General features: G+C 51.2%; 5 protein-coding genes across 5 annotated transcripts; 2 read left to right on the forward strand and 3 right to left on the reverse strand.

The window, feature by feature from the left end:
- Positions 1-65: 65 nt before the first annotated feature.
- Positions 66-3,112, reverse strand: MSH4 (MutS family protein MSH4; the record flags this gene model as incomplete). Its single annotated transcript, XM_041685469.1, has 7 exons — positions 66-1,618; positions 1,663-1,750; positions 1,800-1,919; positions 1,966-2,115; positions 2,160-2,200; positions 2,253-2,571; positions 2,615-3,112. The coding sequence occupies 7 exons, from the start codon at positions 3,110-3,112 to the stop codon at positions 66-68; spliced, it is 2,769 nt and encodes a 922-aa protein (XP_041539550.1).
- A 184-nt stretch (positions 3,113-3,296) lies between these two features.
- AKAW2_20725S (WD40 repeat domain-containing protein) lies at positions 3,297-4,672 on the forward strand (the record flags this gene model as incomplete). Its single annotated transcript, XM_041685470.1, has 2 exons — positions 3,297-3,521; positions 3,584-4,672. The coding sequence occupies 2 exons, from the start codon at positions 3,297-3,299 to the stop codon at positions 4,670-4,672; spliced, it is 1,314 nt and encodes a 437-aa protein (XP_041539551.1).
- A 622-nt stretch (positions 4,673-5,294) lies between these two features.
- Positions 5,295-5,950, reverse strand: AKAW2_20726A (putative IgE binding protein; the record flags this gene model as incomplete). The annotated part of the gene is made up of 2 exons (XM_041685471.1): positions 5,295-5,618; positions 5,693-5,950. 2 exons carry the CDS (start codon positions 5,948-5,950, stop codon positions 5,295-5,297), a joined length of 582 nt encoding a protein of 193 aa, XP_041539552.1.
- A 1,570-nt stretch (positions 5,951-7,520) lies between these two features.
- On the reverse strand, positions 7,521-8,780 carry AKAW2_20727A (velvet factor family protein; the record flags this gene model as incomplete). The annotated part of the gene is made up of 4 exons (XM_041685472.1): positions 7,521-7,797; positions 7,855-8,343; positions 8,400-8,479; positions 8,538-8,780. The coding sequence occupies 4 exons, from the start codon at positions 8,778-8,780 to the stop codon at positions 7,521-7,523; spliced, it is 1,089 nt and encodes a 362-aa protein (XP_041539553.1).
- Positions 8,781-12,740: 3,960 nt separating this feature from the next.
- AKAW2_20728S (uncharacterized protein) lies at positions 12,741-14,964 on the forward strand (the record flags this gene model as incomplete). The annotated part of the gene is made up of 2 exons (XM_041685473.1): positions 12,741-12,752; positions 13,138-14,964. 2 exons carry the CDS (start codon positions 12,741-12,743, stop codon positions 14,962-14,964), a joined length of 1,839 nt encoding a protein of 612 aa, XP_041539554.1.
- Positions 14,965-19,126: the final 4,162 nt, after the last annotated feature.

Below are 19,126 nucleotides of genomic sequence, written 5' to 3' on the forward strand. Positions count from 1 at the left end.
ATGTAAACAAACAAATGCAATACAATACTGTTAGAGTCATACTTTGTTTGATGGGGATGAGCCGGTCAGGAGTCTTCATCCATGGAGGAAGCGGTATCCTGCTCGTCAGTTGTAGAATCATCTCCGTCATGCTGAGAAGGTGATGCGGCAAGCCCATCTATATCCCCTTCAGAGACGTCCAAGGGAGGAGCGAATGGTCGTGATATACAGTAACTGGATTCATTGAGCGGGTCCTCTGACTCAGAAATGTCGAGGTGATCTCCGGCAGTCTGCGCAAAGGGCTCTCCCAGTTCAGAGCTGTGATGGACCTCAAGGTACTCATCATCGAAAAGAAGGTTCCCGGTAGAACTAGTGTCCTCATAGACTCCCCTGGGTACCGGTGCATCTTCATCGCTGGCACAGGCCGCATCCTCGTCGATAGCAGCCATACTCAAGGCGAAGTCATCCTGCAGTCGCTTCAACCATTTCCGAAGGGTCTCGCCTTCCATAGTTCCGTTGCGGACTAGAAGGAGTTGTTCTTTCAGAGAGAGGATCAGATTCCGTCTACGAGTCACTGCCAGGGCTTTGGACTTGCTGTGTCGGCGTTTAGCGAGCTGGTTGAGTTTCTCTGATACCTGCTGGGCGGTTTCGAGGACACCTGGGGGGAGATCTACGAGTTTTGCTAGGGCGAGGCCGTAGAATTGGTTCGTATCGGGGCCTTCGGCTATCTTGTAGAGCATGGTCATCTTTGAAGCATCGGGGGATACCTCGGCTGCGAGATGGAGGCTCACAACGCCATTGCGCTCGCCCATTATCAGTGCGAGATCCCGGAAATGGGTCACGAACCAGACTAATGCGTGGCTTTCTACGAGGGCTTCCGCGATGGCGATTGCTATGGCGAGGCCGTCTGTTGTGCTGGTGCCGCGACCTAGTTCGTCGACGATGACCATGCTGCGCGGTTCGATGTTGCGGAGGATGAAAGCCATTTCGCGCATTTCGGCAGCGAAAGTTGATACGTTTGCTTCGAGGTCGTCGGATGTGGAAACTCGTGCGAATAGTTGGTGGACGATGGGGAATGATGCGTATTCTGCTGGGATGAAACAGCCTATTTGTGCCATTACGCTCATCAGCGCTAGGGCGCGGATGTAGGTGGATTTTCCGCTCATGTTGCAGCCTGTGATGATCTGGAAGCGAGATTGTTGTGTTGCGTAGGCGTCATTGGGAATGAATTTCTTCGTGTGTATCTTCTCGCGGATCGGATGACGTCCGGATTTGATTGCGAGAGTGTCTGTCAATTCAGGCCGGATGTAGTCGTGCGATGTTGCTAATTGGGCAAATGCTGCTAGCATGTCAAGCATGGCAATAGCTTCGCTTATTTTGAAGAGTCCTGAGATCTCTGAGCAGATGTCGTGGATCAATTCCTGCACGGTTTCGTCGCTCATGTTGATGACTTCATTGTGTGCATCTGTGATCTTCTGATTGAGCTTGACGAGATCGAGTGTCTGACACTCTATACGGTTCTTTCTGCGATAGACGTTGATGAAGACATCTGGCAAGGATTCGATTGCTGTAGCTGGGAGACTAATGTAGTATTGGCGAGCTCTGTCGAACTTAAGGTCAAGGGCTATACTGTGCGCTTCTACAAAAGTTAGATATGAGCAGCCTCTAAATCAATGTACAGACCTGCTAGCTCTGCTACCAGATCCGCGGCATCTGTATTAGCTTCTTTGTATGTCTGTCGAGCGACGTCGAGAAGGCTGTTCACACCAGCCTAGAGAAACTATGTCAAGCTTGCAGAGGAACTTGCACGAGGGACTTACCCGGACACAGTAGATGCGTTGGTTCCTGAGATCAAGTGGACGTGTCTGGTAGGTGACATGCTCGTTGAGGGTTTCTTCAATCATCTGCTGGACAGCCCGGTGGCCTGCCGGGGCACATAGCTGTATATTCATCAGCTACATTATGACAGCACCAGCATACGCTTACTTCTCTTATGGTTGTTAAAAGACTGCTCTCAGCTGCCGTAAGTGCCTTGTAAACCGACTTGATTGCCCCAACATATGTCTTGACCATTATAACATTGTTGACGGACTGCTCAACATATTGGAAGGCACGTTTGTTGGGCACAAGAATAAGCTGGATCGTCAGTTAAGCTATCAGAAATGATCGAACCCACGTACAGAAGTAAGGACCTTGTCCGCATCAACAAAGCCCTTGAGAGCTACGTTTGATATGGTTAGACTAAGTCGTATATAGCGGGATTATAGGCGAACCTTGTCTCACCGAGATAAACATGTCTTCCTTAGTAGACAGATCCTCGACAGCGTCGTATCGTGCTTGCAGCTTGGGTTCTTCTGTTGAAGGCTGAAGAATGTTGGCTCTGAGAAGCCTTGCACCCATAGGTGTCAGGGTCTCATTGAGCAGTCCGTAGAGACTATCCTTCGATTTCGCATTGTGTATATTCTGGATCAACTCCAAGGAGACAATGGTGGATAGATCAATTGACATGGATCCCTGAGAGGGCTCGAACCTGATACGAAGCGAGTGACAGGTAAAGGTTCTGTTCAGCTCCAGCTCGACATACTTTATGACCTACAATAATTAGCCGGATCAGCCAGACGGTTGTAGTGCTCACCGCAGCAAAACAGCAAGCAGCATAATAGTTCCCTCCCAGGACGATCTTGATGGGTTCCACATCCCCGGAAAAGGCGAGTCGGTCTACATAATCATGGCCAGCTCTCTCCGACCAGAACTTGCGATCTATAAAGGTAAACGTAGTATCTTGGATATTCTCTTGTATGATGTAGAACAATTTGGATTCTTTGGCAGAGGTTGCGAACAGTATCTCAGTCGGTTCGAATACCCCGATCTTCGTGACCGTTTTGACGTACGTCTGGCTATCACATATCTGACACAGAACGGCCTCTGCAGTAGCTAGATTGATAAAAGCAAGGCCAACCGTGGAAGAGATGCCTCTGGACTCACTGACGGCGCAGATGATGTCCTGGGATGCAACGCTTGTTGCCGTTGTCGTCGGCCTCGGCGTAGTTCTGGGGAATGTGCTGGTTCTGGAAAAGGGAGCAACAGAGCTAGCAGCTCCAATAGACGAACTCCGAACAAATGAAGCCGACATTTTGCGTATTGGTGGTCAGGAAAAGAGCAGCAGGATATAGGAGAGAATGAGGCAGGATATAGTAGAGCTGCCGTCCGAAAGCGGACTAGCGGCGATAGACTCCCCGCGATAGCGACGGCTATCTTTTATCTTTTTTTCGGCGAAAATCTTCAACGACAAAAACCATCCAACAAAGAGCGGCACAATGGCGACTCTTCTACCTCCCCCGTCGAAGCGTCAGAGGACGGAGACCGCTGAGCGGGCCCGTCAGCAGCAGGAGATCCAGAGTATCCCAGAGAATTTGGGTAGCATTCGTGTGCAATTCTTCGACCAGGCGACGGGATCTGCGACCGGGCCGGCGGTGTCCGTTCCAGTCGCTGATGCCAGTGTGAAGAATCTCGAGACTCTGTTGAATACGTTACAAGGCAATGTAGGTATGCTGCGAGGCATTGTTCAACATATACAGAGACTAATTGTTTTTTTGCGCCGCAGGAAGAAGATGAGCGAGTACCGTACCGGTTTACATACCAATCCGATGGCAAAGACAAGAACGACCAGACAATCGATATCCTCTCCGACCTGTATCACTCCCTTTTGAAGCCCGGCTTGAAGACGACCGAAGATACTGTACATCTTTACTTCACTCCCCAGGCTGTGTTCCGCGTCAAGGCCGTCTCGCGATGCTCCGCCTCGATCGCCGGACACGGCGAGGCAATTCTTGCGACCAGCTTCTCCCCTGTCAACTCATCCACAATGGTCACCGGCAGCGGTGACTCCACAGCTCGCGTCTGGGATTGCGATACTGGAACGCCTCTGCACACCTTGAAGGGACATACCAGCTGGGTGCTGGCGGTCAGCTACTCGCCTAACGGCGCCATGATTGCGACGGGAAGCATGGACAACACTGTGCGCTTCTGGGACGCAAAGAAGGGCACCCCATTGGGCGCGCCCTTGAAGGGACACGCCAAATGGATCACCAGTCTGGCCTGGGAGCCATACCATCTCCAGCAGCCCGGCCGGCCGCGCCTGGCGTCCGCATCCAAGGACTCGACGGTCCGCATATGGGACGTGGTCTCGAAGCGCATCGACACCGTCCTCACCGGGCACAAGGGCTCGGTGACCTGCGTCCGCTGGGGCGGAACCGGAAATATCTACACTGCATCTCACGACAAGACTATCAAGGTGTGGAATGCTCAGAACGGCACCCTGATCCAGACCCTTTCAGCGCACGCCCACCGCGTTAACCACTTGGCCCTGTCTACCGACTTTGTCCTCCGCACTGCCTACCACGACCACACCGGCAAGGTGCCGCAGGCGGATGCCGAGAAGGTCGCGGCAGCCAAGCAGCGGTTCGAGCAGGCGGCGACCATCAACAACAAGATTGTCGAGAAGCTTGTGTCAGCGAGTGACGACTTCACCATGTACCTGTGGGAACCTGGGAATTCCAGCAAGCCCGTTGCGCGACTGCTGGGACACCAGAAGGAGGTGAACCATGTGACGTTCTCGCCGGACATGGCGTACATTGCGTCGGCGGGATTCGACAACCACGTTAAGCTATGGAACGCGCGTGACGGAAAGTGAGTTTACCACAGCCTCGAAAATGATATACAAATACTAATAAACCATAGATTCATCACGACACTCCGCGGCCACGTGGGCGCCGTGTACCAGTGCTGCTTCTCGGCTGATTCCCGGCTGCTAGTCTCGTCGTCCAAGGACACGACACTGAAAGTATGGAATGTACGGACAGGCAAGTTGCAAGAGGATCTGCCGGGCCACAAGGATGAGGTGTTTGCGGTAGATTGGAGTCCGGATGGACAGAAGGTGGGAAGTGGGGGTAAGGACAAGGCGGTGCGGATATGGAGGAATTAACCATACTACCATACCCATAAGCTCTCTACACTTATACTTCGTACTATACTATAGAACGCATGACACTGTTATGACTAACAATATCATAATAAAACTACTCCCATCAAATAATTTGAACAGATATTACAATAAACCCGATCAATCACAACATCAACGAATCATTAAAAGACATTAACATACATACATATACAAAACAACCATTAATAAACACAAACCACAACCACAAACCCTACTATTTCACTCTATATACACATCACCACAACTATATACCCCATCCCCCCTTCTACCCCACACTAGCACACTACCACTACCAGAAAGTACTACTACCAGCTTAGATATACTCCCAAGCAGCAACGGAACCATTAGTAGCAACAGCCAGGGCATCAAAGCCCAAGCAATCAGCAACATTGCCACTGGGCACGGTAGCATTCTTAGTAGCAGCAAACACCTGCCACTTGTTACCCTCGTCAGGGCAAGCCATGAAGCCCGTAGCACCGGCACCGGTGAAAGTCCAGGTGCCGAAGGGCTTGCCGGGGGTGTACTTGAAGGGGCCGGTGGAAGAGCCAGCGGGGATGTAGGCCGAGTGAGGGACGGTGAAGGTCAGGGCACCGCTGGGGGCGACGTAGACTTGCTGGCCGCCGGGGACTTCGACGTCCTGTTTATTTCATTATTTCATTAGTATATGAATCTTTACTACTATGTATGGTGATGGGACGGGTGTGGGCTTACCAAAGCAGAGCCATCACCAGCAAAAACGGTCTCAGTACCGGCAGGGCAGCCGGAAGAGATGGGGCAGTAAGAAGAGGTGTTTCCGCCCAGGTAGAAACCACCGCTGTTGGCGTTCAAGGGGAGGAGGTGGATGGGGGAGCCAGAGCGGGCGGACATGATGCCGAAGGTAGAGGGAGTAGAAGAGTTGGAGTCGCGCTGCTGGGCGGGGGCAGCGGCGGCCAGGAGGGGGAGGAGGGTGGAAGCGAGGGTGAACTTCATTTTGATGGTGGTAGTAGTTGATTAAAGATGATAAGTGATTAGAGAGGAGAAGTAGATGGTTTGGTATGAAAGTTATCAATCAAGTGGTTGAGAACGAATGTCTTTGGAGTAGTACTGAAGGGAAAAGAAAAAACCAAAGCAGGATCTCAAAGCCGTATTTATATCCTACGATGAACAGACTATGAGGTCAACCGGTTACTATTAGAGAAACTAAGTGGAGTGAGTGGGAAAGGAATCAGAATGGCCAGTCGAGCAAGGGCCCTCTCTCTCCATCACAAGAAACACAACGAAGGCACTACGGTGCACTATGGATAGCAACAAACATCGCCTCCAGCAATCCATCCCCAACCCAACCCTGCCACACAGCCCAAAAACCGCAAGGAAGAAGCGGCACGAGCCGTCAGAGAATAACAGACCCTAAACCTATCAGAAGAGGGCTCCCACTTACTATCTCCTAGTTCAGTGCACTAAAGTGAAACCGCATGGAGACGATGACCCTCACCAGCCATGCAGAGTGGCTCAATTGAAGGAAAAAAACTGGGGAATCCATGAGCTCATGACGTGCCGGTTTAAACGACCTGTCTCAGTTGTTGCTCCGAGACACGGCAAGGGAAAGAAACAAAGTAGAAGGAAGCGAAAAGGTTGATGGGCCCCCGTTGGCGACCGTTTAATTATAGAACGACGATCATCTCCAATCAATGTCAGAAGTTTAGGGAAAAACAAGGTCCGTCCAGTAAACTAGCAGTTTGCTATGGACAAAGTAAGTAGTCACTAGTCAGGGTCCCGGAACCCGAAAATCCGATGCCCCAATTCTGACTTACTCTCTCGCTCTTTTTTTTGGTCGGTCGGACAAGCCCGATCTTACTTACTCCAAACCCTGCATCACCCCTTGCGAAGGTTTTCTGCTGAAAATGCCAGAGCTTCGAAGCGGCCTTTTTCCGACGCCCGCCACTTCTCCCATGGAAGCACCTGGCCGATCGACGTCATCGTCGACGTTGCGCACCGCCACAGTCAATACGAGCTGGAAGAGGCGACCTGGTCTCGGTTGAACGATGGTTCGTCCGGTCGAGTTCTAGTCGAGTCTCTGCGCTTGTCCGGACAGAACTTTAACCTAGTCGGAGTTGATGGAATTGCGAACAGAGCACAAAAGCAATGGATTACTGTGATCAGGCTATCATTCATACATTCTCCTAGGGTAATGCAATACAGTACAGTCCCCCATAAGATGAGATCATTTTCGCCTCTAACCGTTGTGCGTGGGACCGTAGAACCAGGCGCGAAACCATCACTTCATATAAAGCAAGTCACACGAATCGAAAGCAAGGCAGCATTAATCGCAGATCACGTAGCAAGAAGAAAGAAGATTCAGGAGAACCCGAAGAACCCTGTGACACCGGCCCAGATAGTAACAATACACCCCCATCCTGTTTGAAAGAGCCCATCACCAACACCGCAGAACCAAACCCCGCGTCCAACCTGACCCGTATATATATAAGAACGTGAAAGCAAAAAGTAACCAAAAACACAAAACATCGCCCATTGGTATCCCGAATTAGCAAATAACCCTGGTTTAGTCGTAATCATCCCCGGCGTCGTCTCCGTCGCTGTGGCGCCCGCGAGATCCCTTCACTCCGTCCTTGCGGATGGGAATCTTAATCCCTTGGAGGGCAAAGCATTTGCTCAGCGGTGTGCTCTCAATGACACCGGGGAACTTCTTGGCCGAAAACACGTGGAATGGCTCCGAGAACACAGAGGCCAACACTGGCGCAGAGCCGTGGTTGATCACAGATACCCCGTTGGGGGAATCGCCGGACTGGCTGCCCACATTCACAAAGCTCATTTTCAGACTGCAGGAATAAATCAGTACATCACCAAACGCGACCAGCTCAGAGAACTGCACTCACCGGAACGAGCCCTCTGTGCGGACACTCAGGTCCTGCAGGATAAACCACACTCCGATCTTGTTTTCCGGGTCGGTCAAGCGGAACGCGCTGGCGCTGAGACTGCCGATGAGGTTCCGCGTGAACATGCCGCCAGGGCCAGAGGCCACAGGCTGCGCCGGGGAAATATTGGCCTGCGGCATGTGGCCGCCGGCATAGTAAGGCTGATAATAGGGTGCTTGTGGATTCGCTCCATACGGGTTCTGGTACTGTAGTTGGGGGTTGCCACCGTAGTAATTGTTCATCTGAGGGTATCCAACAGGCTGGCCGTAGGCATTCTGCGCGTAGGGCGGGTAGGAAGGCGAGACACTATGCGGCGGAGGGGGGTATGAGGAGGACATGGCCGTCGATATCGAGGGAGAAGTGGCGGAGTGCTTGACGAGGTTTACCTCGCTGGTCCCCTCCGCGTTCCACAGGTCGACCATGAGCACGTAAAAGGACGTATCGATCTCACTAGAGTGGCCGGTCAGCACCATTCCTCGGCAGAGCGATATTTGATGCCGTCATACTTAATGTCAATCTCCTTTTCAGTCTGAGCATCTCGGACAACCAGGCGAATGCAGGGAGGAGGTGTAATTGGCCGGCGATCCTGAGCTACAGTCAGCTACCTATAGGAAAGGCGGGAACAAGAGCAGTGCAAGACCAACCTTGTCGCCGAAGCCACACATCCGGGCGCGAACCGGCTGCTGAACCACCTGCAAAGACCAAATGCGATTTTCATGAACGGTGGAGAGCGGCGCTAGATGGCTCGACGGCGGTAACCCGCCGGCAGACGCGACGCCTGCAGAGCCCGGAGTGGGGTATGAGGAGGAGGGGGGTGGAATACGATCCATTGAGAGCGGCGGCGGGGGAGGCGGTGCGGTATGTGTGCGATCGTCCAGAGCGTACATGACGCTCATCACGTTGGAAGAAGGCGAAAGTCGAGGAAGTGGTGGCGGGGTGAATACCCGAAATTGCAGCAGCAAGACTCGCGACAGGCAAACCCAATCTTATCACGAGTCAAGATTCGGGCAACGACACAGGCTCCTATGGCAGTCCTGCAAAAGGGAACCGGATGAATGTACACGCGTCGTTCGGCGGATGGTGCACAGTGTAGACGTTGAAGCTCGTGAAGTGAGGATTGAACTCTGGGTAAGGCGCAGCGACGAGCTGTCAAAATGCGGGAGAATCGCTGAGCCTTCCACGGATCGGCCGCAGGACCACAGGTTCCCCAATGATGACCGCTTTATCCTGGGAGGTAGCACAAGGACAGGAACCCGCAGTGCTAAATGATTGGCGGCTATGAAGCTGCAAGCCAACCCGAAACTAGAACAAGACAGACCAGAAGATAGACTGGAGGGAGGAGGAAGAGAAGGGAAGAAAAAAAGGCGGGGTTGCGAAAGAGGGCAGGCTGAAAGTGAAGAGGGAAGACGGAGAGTTGGTGCGGACAGCAGAAAAGATTGGAGCAGCCGAGGAGGGGACGAAAGCAGAAGGTGCGCGAGTCACGGGCAGCTCTCGAGGTCCAGAACCTTAAGTTTGGGAGGAGATGAGCTCATTTGCGGTCTCTACGTCTGGTCGCCTATGAGTAGCTACTCATTACTACTACTACTACTAGCTACATTATCCTACGGGCGCTGGTCTTGTCGATTCCATAACAATGAAATATGATAAACAATAAACAATTCTGGTATATCCAGGGAAACATACTATTCCAATCTTAAAGTATGGAGTCAGTTGTCTGCTGCTGGATAAGGATTTCCATAGAACGCAAATTGAAGGGAAAAGGCAAGCCAGCCCACGGATCTCCGGGGGGAGGTTAGAGAGAGGGAGCCAGTCCCCAGCAGTGCCAGCAAGCCCCGGCAATTCCTGGGATTTGGGGAGCAGAAGGATTGGGCTAACGGGCTTAGCTGGCCAACCCTCGGGGCTTGCCCTGCTCTCTTTTTCCTCTTTCCTTCCTTTGGTCGTAGCGTCACGGCTCAGGAGGCGATCAACCCGGCGCAGGAACCTCGCGACCCAGACGGTCGGGTTCAGCAACTACTTTTTTGGCCCAGCAACTCCCGCTGGATTTTTCCCGCACCTGTCCTTTGTTTGCTATTTACCTTTCTTTTTCTATGTGATCCATCTATTCTCCCCCATGTTTTCCTTTTGATTGCTCTTTATCTTTTTTCTGACTCTTCTTTGTCTGTAGGTATTTCCTGCCAATAAAGTGAGAAAAAAAAATTAGATCACAAATTAATAGTTTTTCCCCTCCATCTCGTCATCGTAACGAATGGTACCCCATCACAGTTCAGCTTGTGTTCCATCCTCCCCAAAAATTCTATTTACAATTTTCATTCAGCAGGCCTTTGCTGTCACCATAGGAGTGGGTCGAGCGCATAAATGCAACGAAAAGAAGATGCAGCCAGCTGGAGTCTCCTCTACCTAAATTGGCCAACTGCGGCAACCACCCCGGCCGAGATGTGCACAAGTGTGGAGCCATTGCTTCTGTTTCAGCCAATCCAGTGCAGGGATCCTCAGCATTGGGTCGGATTGAAGGGCTGCGGTCGCCGTTCCGGGTTTAGGCGGCAGGGAATCAAACTCCAACCGTTCCGTTTTCAGTCAAGACGGACCCCATCGGCAAGGAAAAATCCCACCGGTGCACCATCCACTTTGTGCCGCTGGGAGCTGAACTGTGTGAGACTTCCGATCTCTCTGCCCTCTGGAGACTTTACATTCAACCAATAATCGATTTAGATCTCACTATCTTACATTCCCTGACTCAGGGGAGGTGAGATGGTGATTGGAGGGGCAAGCAAACCAATCGCCCGTAGACGGATGATCACCGTGGTTGTTGCACCAATGCACTGCCGGGGAACTGGAAAAGGCCCTCGCTAGGAGATAAAATCCAGCAATTTTTTATCGGGTGCGGGCACCGGTGGATCGGTAAACAGACGCTGCATTGGTACCCGGCCACTTGCCACTACTAACAATCACTCACTGCACTTACTGGATGGGGATGCGGTTGATTTATCCGCAGTACTGCCGGCCGGTCATGCTCCGTCTTACCTGCACGGCATACTTAAGGCATTACACATTACAAATACCCTGATCAAATGAGATATTGCAGACAGTGTGGAAACCACTGCCACCGCGGATTTATACAGTTCTATGAAGATTCCGACATAAATAACAATACCACAAAGCTCTTCATATTTTCTGTGGACCCAGCTACTACGAGTACGGATAATATAGTAGAAGAGGAAATGCTTTTTGGATGTGACTCCCTAGTCATCAAACCACTTTTCTCGCACAGACGCGTTGCTCCTCAATCAGAGGCAGTCAAACTCACCTGCAAGAAAATCCATAGAAGGCAGGCATTTGGAAGATCCTTACGCCTTACCCGTGACACATGGACCAAAGCTCACACTACTAACCAAACTATATGCATGTACTTTTCTGGAGCGACAGCTTGTCATCCTCGTCCTGCTCGCCGGATCTACATAAGCTCTCACTCAACTTGAAACTCTAATAGCGCTACGAAAATTAGAGCCTATTTGACTGAGAACATCAACCGGTTTGTCGGACATGGTTGCACCGTGACTAAGAATGAAGTCACTGACTCCTGCAACGCGATGGATCAAGCAACGAGGAATGCCCATCCTGGCCTGCAGCTATCCGGCAGTCTGTGGTGACCTGGCCAGGATGTGGTAAGCCCCTCGGTCGCTTCATAATACCCATATCCTGTAAACATTCCCTGGTGTCACAGGCAAGGGATCATATGTATCCAGGGTCGGGGCCAGACCAACCCTGCGGTGACAAAGGTCTTCCAATTTCCAAACCCCTCCGCAAGTCTGATACCAATGGCTTGTAGCCACATTCAGGCGGTTCCATGGTGGCAAATACTTGGCTTCATCAAAGTGCCAGGGGGTCCATTGTTGCGTAGGAACGAAAGGCGTCGACAGAAGCTACATTTTGTCGTTCGACCCTTGGAAGGAAGGCGGACGATGAAGTTGCAGGAATAAGCTTTGGTGCTAACGAGACTCTGCAGGGATGCTATCTCACAAACTTAAGCATAACATAGGATCACACGTGCCCGCGTGCCGATGCAGAAGACAAGGTTTGCTTCTGAGGACGAACCTTGGCAGAATGCTCCCTTAGGTAGCTCTTCTGCAGCCATGTCTCTACTCGACCATATCTCGCCCTGAATGTGCCCCTGGACCCCTTTGAATGCAGCCTTGGGCCTTCGAGAAGATTTATCTCCCGCTTCTCTATTCCGAGGATGGGTAGATCGTGGAATCAGGGACGACCCAGCGATGAACCCGATCCGGGAGCCCCACGATCAGCCATGGAAAACCATCTCAAGGGTCTTCCAACTTGCAGGGAGAAAAATCGGCAGAGAAGGTATACTTCACTGAGTGACTTGGCCTGGAAACAGGATTGTAGCGGGTTGTGAACATCTGGAATGCGGGGGTAGTGACCTTTGTTTGAAGAATGTGAGAGCCCGGGGCCGGCCTAGAGCGAGCCGAGGACGGCGACAGATTGACAGGAAACGTCGACGATGATCTACGATCTGAAAGATGCGATCTGCCGGGCCCGTCTCAGGGCTGAATAATGGGATTCAGGACCCAGGGGTAAGTCTCAGGTCCACCACCACGATTGGTCGCCGCTTGGCTGGGCTGCTGCCTCTACATGCCGAACTATGGACGAGAACGAATGCTAGCCATGAATTGGTACCACGCCCTTATCACTCTCTTGCTAGAATTCAAGCCTACCAGAGCAGCAAATCCTATGACCCACTCCTTCCAAGAAAAGTATGTTCCTGAATGGAATTGTGCAGTGGGAGACAATGAAGGGGAGAGTACTTGAATGCCGGACTCCCTAGAGGGGTCCGCATGCTGCCACAGGTGAGCGGCGACATTATTGTATAGCACATACCCCTTCATCTCTTTCTACCTTTCTTCTTGTAGATCATGAGGTGCTTTGGGGAATCATGTCTCCTATGGGCCTGGGGATGCGCTCTTCTTCAAGTTGTCGTGTCTGCTTCTTTTGCTCTCCTCCTGCCGCCGGCTTATCCACTTGCTGTTCGCAGTCCCTATCTGTCTTGTTAGTCCAGCCTCTGCTTTGAAGTTCAATCTTGATTCGCATTGCTTGATCATGTAGAATAAACGCATACTGACGTGTACAGCTTGGCTTCCCGGATATCAGGCATCGAGCCTTCCCTCTAGTTCACCTCAGTTTTGGTTTGGGAATAACCTCACCTGGTCTGTCATTGCTCGTGTAAATGGTCAGGCGTACAGTCTTTTCGGGGTCGGTGAGAAATTAGTAGGCATCCAGGCTGCTACCGTCAGAGTTGGCAATTTCACCTCGACGCACAGCACTTTTCTGCTGACAGCCGGGTCGAAAAATTTCACTCTCGACTTCTTTTCGCCTGTCTCCCCAACAAATTATCTACGCCAGTCTCTGCCCTTTTCTTACCTCACGATATCAGTTAGTGGGATATCGCGCAACGACTCTGTCCAGATCTACTCTGACATTGATTCGTCCTGGACCGGTCAACCGGATAACGCCACTTGGGCTTTCTCAGAAGCCAACAAAACTTCAGTCTTTCAGCTGAGTCCCGTGGAAGAGGCCTTGTTCTCGCAAAACTCTCAAGAGCAAGCGCTTTGGGGTCAGACGGTTTACGCCACGCGGGCTGAAAATGGAAGCGGTCTCTCTTCTGCCTCGGGGCCGTTATCTGCGATCCGCTCTCAATTTGTGGCCAATGGATCACTGGGCAATGCTTACGCAAACTGGACATCTGACGGTGTTGTCGCATTTGCGCACGAGTTGGAAACGACTACAAAGAATACTTCGATCACTTTCGCCATAGGCCATGTGCGCGAGCAAACCATTAACTACCTTGGTAAAACGCAAACTGGGTACTACCGAGCAATCTACCCAAACACTACATCCGCCGTCTCGTATTTCCTTGACGACTACTCGGACGCGCTGAACGAGTCAATCAACATGGACGAGTTCATTCAAAAGGGCGGAGAATCATCATACGGCACTAACTACTCCGATATACTTGCGTTATCTCTCCGCCAAATCTACGGTGGCATGGAACTCACCATCCCAAATGACACACTAGACACCAACGACACCATGGCCTTCATCAAAGAAATATCCAGCGATGGAAACATCAACACCGTCGACGTCATCTACGCATCCTTCCCAGTCTTCTACGTCCTAAACTCCGACTACATCCGCCTCCTCCTAAAACCCGTATTCGAATACATGGACCAAACCAACTACACCTACGACTTTGCCGTGCACGACATCGGGATGGACTACCCCAACGCCACCGGCCACAGCCCCAAGGGAGAGTTCATGCCCGTCGAAGAGAGCGGAAACATCCTCATCATGACCTACGCCTACGAAAGCGCAACCAACACAACCAACATCACAAGCACCTACTCCCCCCTTCTGCAGAAATACGCTCAATACCTAAGCATCAACGGGAAATACCCCGACGCACAACTCTCCCTCAACGACGCCCTAGGCAAGGTCGCCAACCAAACCAACCTCGCCATGAAAGCGGCCAGCGGCCTCGCCTCCTACGGCCACCTAACCTCGCAGCAAAACTACACCGACGCAGGCAAATCCATCGCTGACGCCCTCTATAACGGCCGTCTCGGCACAGACCCCAATGGAACCTACTTCACCACCCAGTACGACAACGACTCCTGGTTCCTCGCCTACAACCACTACGCGGACGTGTTATTCTCCTTTGGCCTCTTCCCCGAAGAAGCATATAACGCCACCACAGCCTTCTACCCCACAGTCCGCAAACCAGCTGGCGTAGCCCTCGACGCTAACCTCGACTGGGGCCAAACGAACTGGCAGGGCTTCGTGGCGGCAACGGTCACCGATGATGCAAGGGACATGTTCATCTCCGATATCCATGCCTATATCGCTAATGGTCTGAACGATGTACCCTTCTCGGACCGTTACTGGGTACAAGATAGTACGACTGGTGAGGCCGGTGAGTACTTTGCGTTTCGAGCGAGGCCGGCACTGGGAAGTCATTTTGCGTTGATGGCGCTGCAGGGGGCGGATCAGTGGGTGGGTTCTTGATTCAGTCGCTTAATGGGTTTGGTATATCTATATATATACATTGCATTTTTGGCGTATTGTACATATCTTAGATTATTGAAATTTAGATTTGGACTTAGAGAGAGCACTTGTCGGAATTCATCCGTGCATTGTTGTCCCTCGCTAGGGCTATGGATCATATGCAAGAATCTCTGCATCTTTTGCGCGACTAGGTGCATAGTACATATATTGATGGTAATGTTCCCATAAATAGGGATGGGGTTTCACAACTAAACACCTTCTAATATCAACTGAAGACATAAATGATTGAAGTATGCACAATGTACATGGACTCTAGTACTATTACTGGTAGTAGTCTGGTAGTAGTTAAATATAGTCAGCGATTACTATGTATATTTGTCTACGACTATTCGTTACCATGCTGCAACGAATGTAACTCCTGTGGTGTCAAAACTTACTAAATTTGCTTGTCCGAACGTATACATATAAATATATATATATAGTATATATACACTACATCACAATTCTGATTATCAATGCCACTACTAGAGAGATACTCCACAAACATAGCCAGATAGTAGTATGCACTTACTTATTTGTGGAAAGAAGTAAAGGGGTAAGTTCCATGGGACTATGTAGCGAGTTGGTCATAACTCAGTTCACATAGTAGACAGAGGTCTCTAGGGAGACAATGGTGGTTGAGCAAGTAAGTGGAGGCAATGGATAGATGCTGGGTCACGTCATGGTTAGCAAGAGGTATTTTAGTTGCCAAGTCGATAAAAATTGGTCTATTGCCTGACATATGACGTTTCTGACTGACAGCGAGCTTGTGATGCAGGTTTTGTATCTTTTGATAAGCTGAAGTTGTAGCTTACACGTCGATATGCTACGTATTCAAGAAAACGTGTGCGGATGGTAAGTATATTGAGATGTGATAGGCTCATGTTGCTGTTCAACATCGCTGGCTGACAAGACTTTTCTGGTTAGTGTGTGGATGACTTGTGTTGTGACTGTTGAGCACGGCCTGCATTTCGAGTGCAGTCCTAGCATGCTGTGAGGCAAGCAATGTGACAGCAAGTTTAGTAGTGTAGTGTCATGTGAGGAAATCTACGTATCAGAAGTCTCTTTGCTGATGCTAATGGTTGCAACCTGGTTTTCAGATTTCCAACCCTTTATCTACTGAGCAACTGCCGAGTTTCCGGTTGGGTTTGAAATGGGGCGAATTTGGAGGCTGTCCATAACGCAGCAAACTGCGTAGAGTAATCCGTCAGCGGAGGCATCGAATGCAGACGTACGATTCCTTCGAGGACCTTCGCCCTTCAATTTGTCGATAGCTTCTGTCCGGTCTTCAGACAGACCGAAACCCCACAATGGGCAAAGCGTCATCTCAACTCATCACGGCGACTCCGTATGCTGTGCCAGTCGAGAAAGAAACGTAGTGCCCTCCAAGTCGCACACTCTGTACACATCTGCTTCTTCGGTTCGGCGTATCTCGGGCCCAGCTGACCCAAGTGGTCTGACGAATATTCCAACATGTCCACTCTCTAACCGAAGTATTCCCAGGATTCTGGGCGAATCAACTTGCTGATGCCTTGTCAAGCGCCCATGCAACCCCTCCTAAGCGCTGCAACTGTGGACTCGATACAGTGCTAAGCCATCGAGCATGGAACAAGCGTCCCGGCTAGGCAGCCAGGTCCAACAGGTTCATGGCACCATGTCCCGTCGTTGGTCAGCAGAGTGGCCAGTTCGTTTAACATCGAGTGGTCCAAGATAACAGACAAGTTGCGGGATGGCGAGGATTCATATAGAAGCAAGGTCTGCATTTTCCCAGTCGGGAATGACGATGACGTCTTGCAGGAAGAGAAGGATTTGCGGAGACGGTGTATCTGATGTGCTGGCTAATCAGCAGCATCTGCTCACCGGTATGGTCCAATCCGATATCCAACGCGCGCGACTTTTTGCTAGCGCCATGCCTATTCGAGTCAAAGCGGCCGACCCTCAGGCGCATCTGGGCGCATGGAGAATCCTACCAGAAGATTCAGTGAAGAGGTCTGTGATCTGAAATCCACCCATGGCTTGAGCCCGGCCCGCTGTTGAGGGCCTTGGCCCCAACAGCGGTCGTTTCTTCTGATCCAACCTAGATTAGCCCGTTGGCGCGGTTAGGGTGAATCCGTTCCCCCGGCGAAAATCAGAGGGACCCACTGGCCGCCTTTATGATCGCGGTACCAACGGTGAGGCCGGTTACCTCCGCCGGCCGAGATGTAGATGGGACTAGTATAGTGGTATCGCGATCCTAGCTAGCCTGGTTTATTCCAGCTGGAGCTCGAGGATTACTCACACGCGCGATATGGCGCAAAAGCGCCGGGCGGAACGGTCGGGCTTTTAGTCCGAGGTATGGCTAGCTGTAGGATGCATGCACCTCGCACTGTGGGCTGAGCTTGATCATTGGACAGCGAGGGCAACGTCACGGACGATTGGTGGGATGCCTATGTGTGATGCTGCTGCTGGGAAGGCGTGGGAGGCGTGGGCGTGGGTGTGGGAGAGGCTGCGGAAGAGGCTTTGTCGCAGCCGGGGTCCATCATCCACGGAAAGTTACGCCATGGTGCCACCGTGCTCATTCCATCGAGTTTCTTTGAAAGAGCAAAAGAACAAGCGGGAAGATCAGTAACTCCTCCGTGGCCGACAACGGCTCGCCCCTCTTAAGCGGGGTATTATCGCTTGATGGATTGACTGATTCAGAATGGTCGTGATCGAACCATAGCTAGCTAGCTATGAGAGGATTGGAGTTCTGGCTGACATCATTGGGTCAAGCGTCTCATGATTCCGGAGCCGAAGGCGATATTCGGAGATGTGAGACACGGATGCCATGCAACAGAGACACAACGTGGATGGAGAAGGAGGAGGGATTATGACACTAGCTGTCTAGTGAGGGTAGTAGTGTAGGTGTACAGTTGTAGCTACAAAAGCAACAACAGTCCAATGGTGAGTAACGAACCATCGGATCAGGCCTGAGGCAGCCCCGGGCGGCGGGAGAGTCACGGGCCCGCACCCCTTATGCCAGATCCGGCAAGGCGGGAGGATAGCAGGCCAATGAGAACACCGATAAGCCCCCAAGAATCTGAGTTGCCCAAAACAGCAAAAGCAGGGTTCATGGAGGCCTAGCACTAAGCCACGATAGGCAAAGGGCCAGGAGCCGAAGATGGGGATTTGACTTTTAGGTTTTTTGGCTGCAAGTGGATGTGGTGTGGATCCCGGCTTTGTCCCAAGACGGCATGACGAGAGAGATTCATTGCTGGCTTGTCGGGGTTTAAGCATCAATTTTTTTTTTCTTGTTCTTGTTTTTCTCCCCCCCCGCCTCTATGTCCATCCCTCCATCTCTATTCTCCATTCGGGAACGGATGTCCATCAGTTCCGGGATGGACCGGTGCTTCTTATTCAGTTTCGGGGGAAGATCTGGGATAAACTACACTTTAGTTCCATTAATAGTCAGTAGATTATTGTAGGATAAACGGGGGGATGCTTCAGGGGGTGTGACTGCTTATTCCTGATTGGGTCAATTGGGCTGGTGGCCGGTGGGGCATGTCAAGGATGGGGGAAGAAAAGCACACCACTAAATCCGACTAAATCAGTACTAGTGAGTTGTTGGTATTAGATAGTAAGTAATATCTAGTAGTGAACAGTTAACCCTCTTTTTCCTTTTTTCTCTCTCGTTTTCTATTCCCAGGTGGAAGATCTCCGACGGTATACCATGTAGAGTAGGATGAACACTGGCCATGCATCGTACTTGCTTAGTTTTATTTCTTTTTTTAAACCAAGAATTGTACAGTCGTACATCTTTAATAAATGATCATCCTCTCAAGATGGCAAGTCATCAGCGAGCTGGGTCATGACAGACAAAAGACAGAAAGAAAGAGGCAACGATGATCCAGGGTTCAGTACACCGCGACCCAAGATGACCAAGATGACCATTTGCCCATTCGACCGCATGATGCATCATCCTGTCTCTGTCTCTTTCCCTTCTGTTGCTACGGCGGTTGGGGCGCCGAGCCCTTCGTAGCGCTGCATTAAACAACACAAATCCTTTTTTTATTTTTTTTGCCCGCATTTACTGGTTTCGTCTTTTGGGGAAGGCCAGAGCCATCCAGTTCCATCCAATCCCTCCAATCCATGCCATCGGGGATTC

Source organism: Aspergillus luchuensis, chromosome 2 (genome assembly GCF_016861625.1).
Source record: "Aspergillus luchuensis IFO 4308 DNA, chromosome 2, nearly complete sequence".
In the NCBI taxonomy this organism is placed as follows: domain Eukaryota; kingdom Fungi; phylum Ascomycota; class Eurotiomycetes; order Eurotiales; family Aspergillaceae; genus Aspergillus; species Aspergillus luchuensis.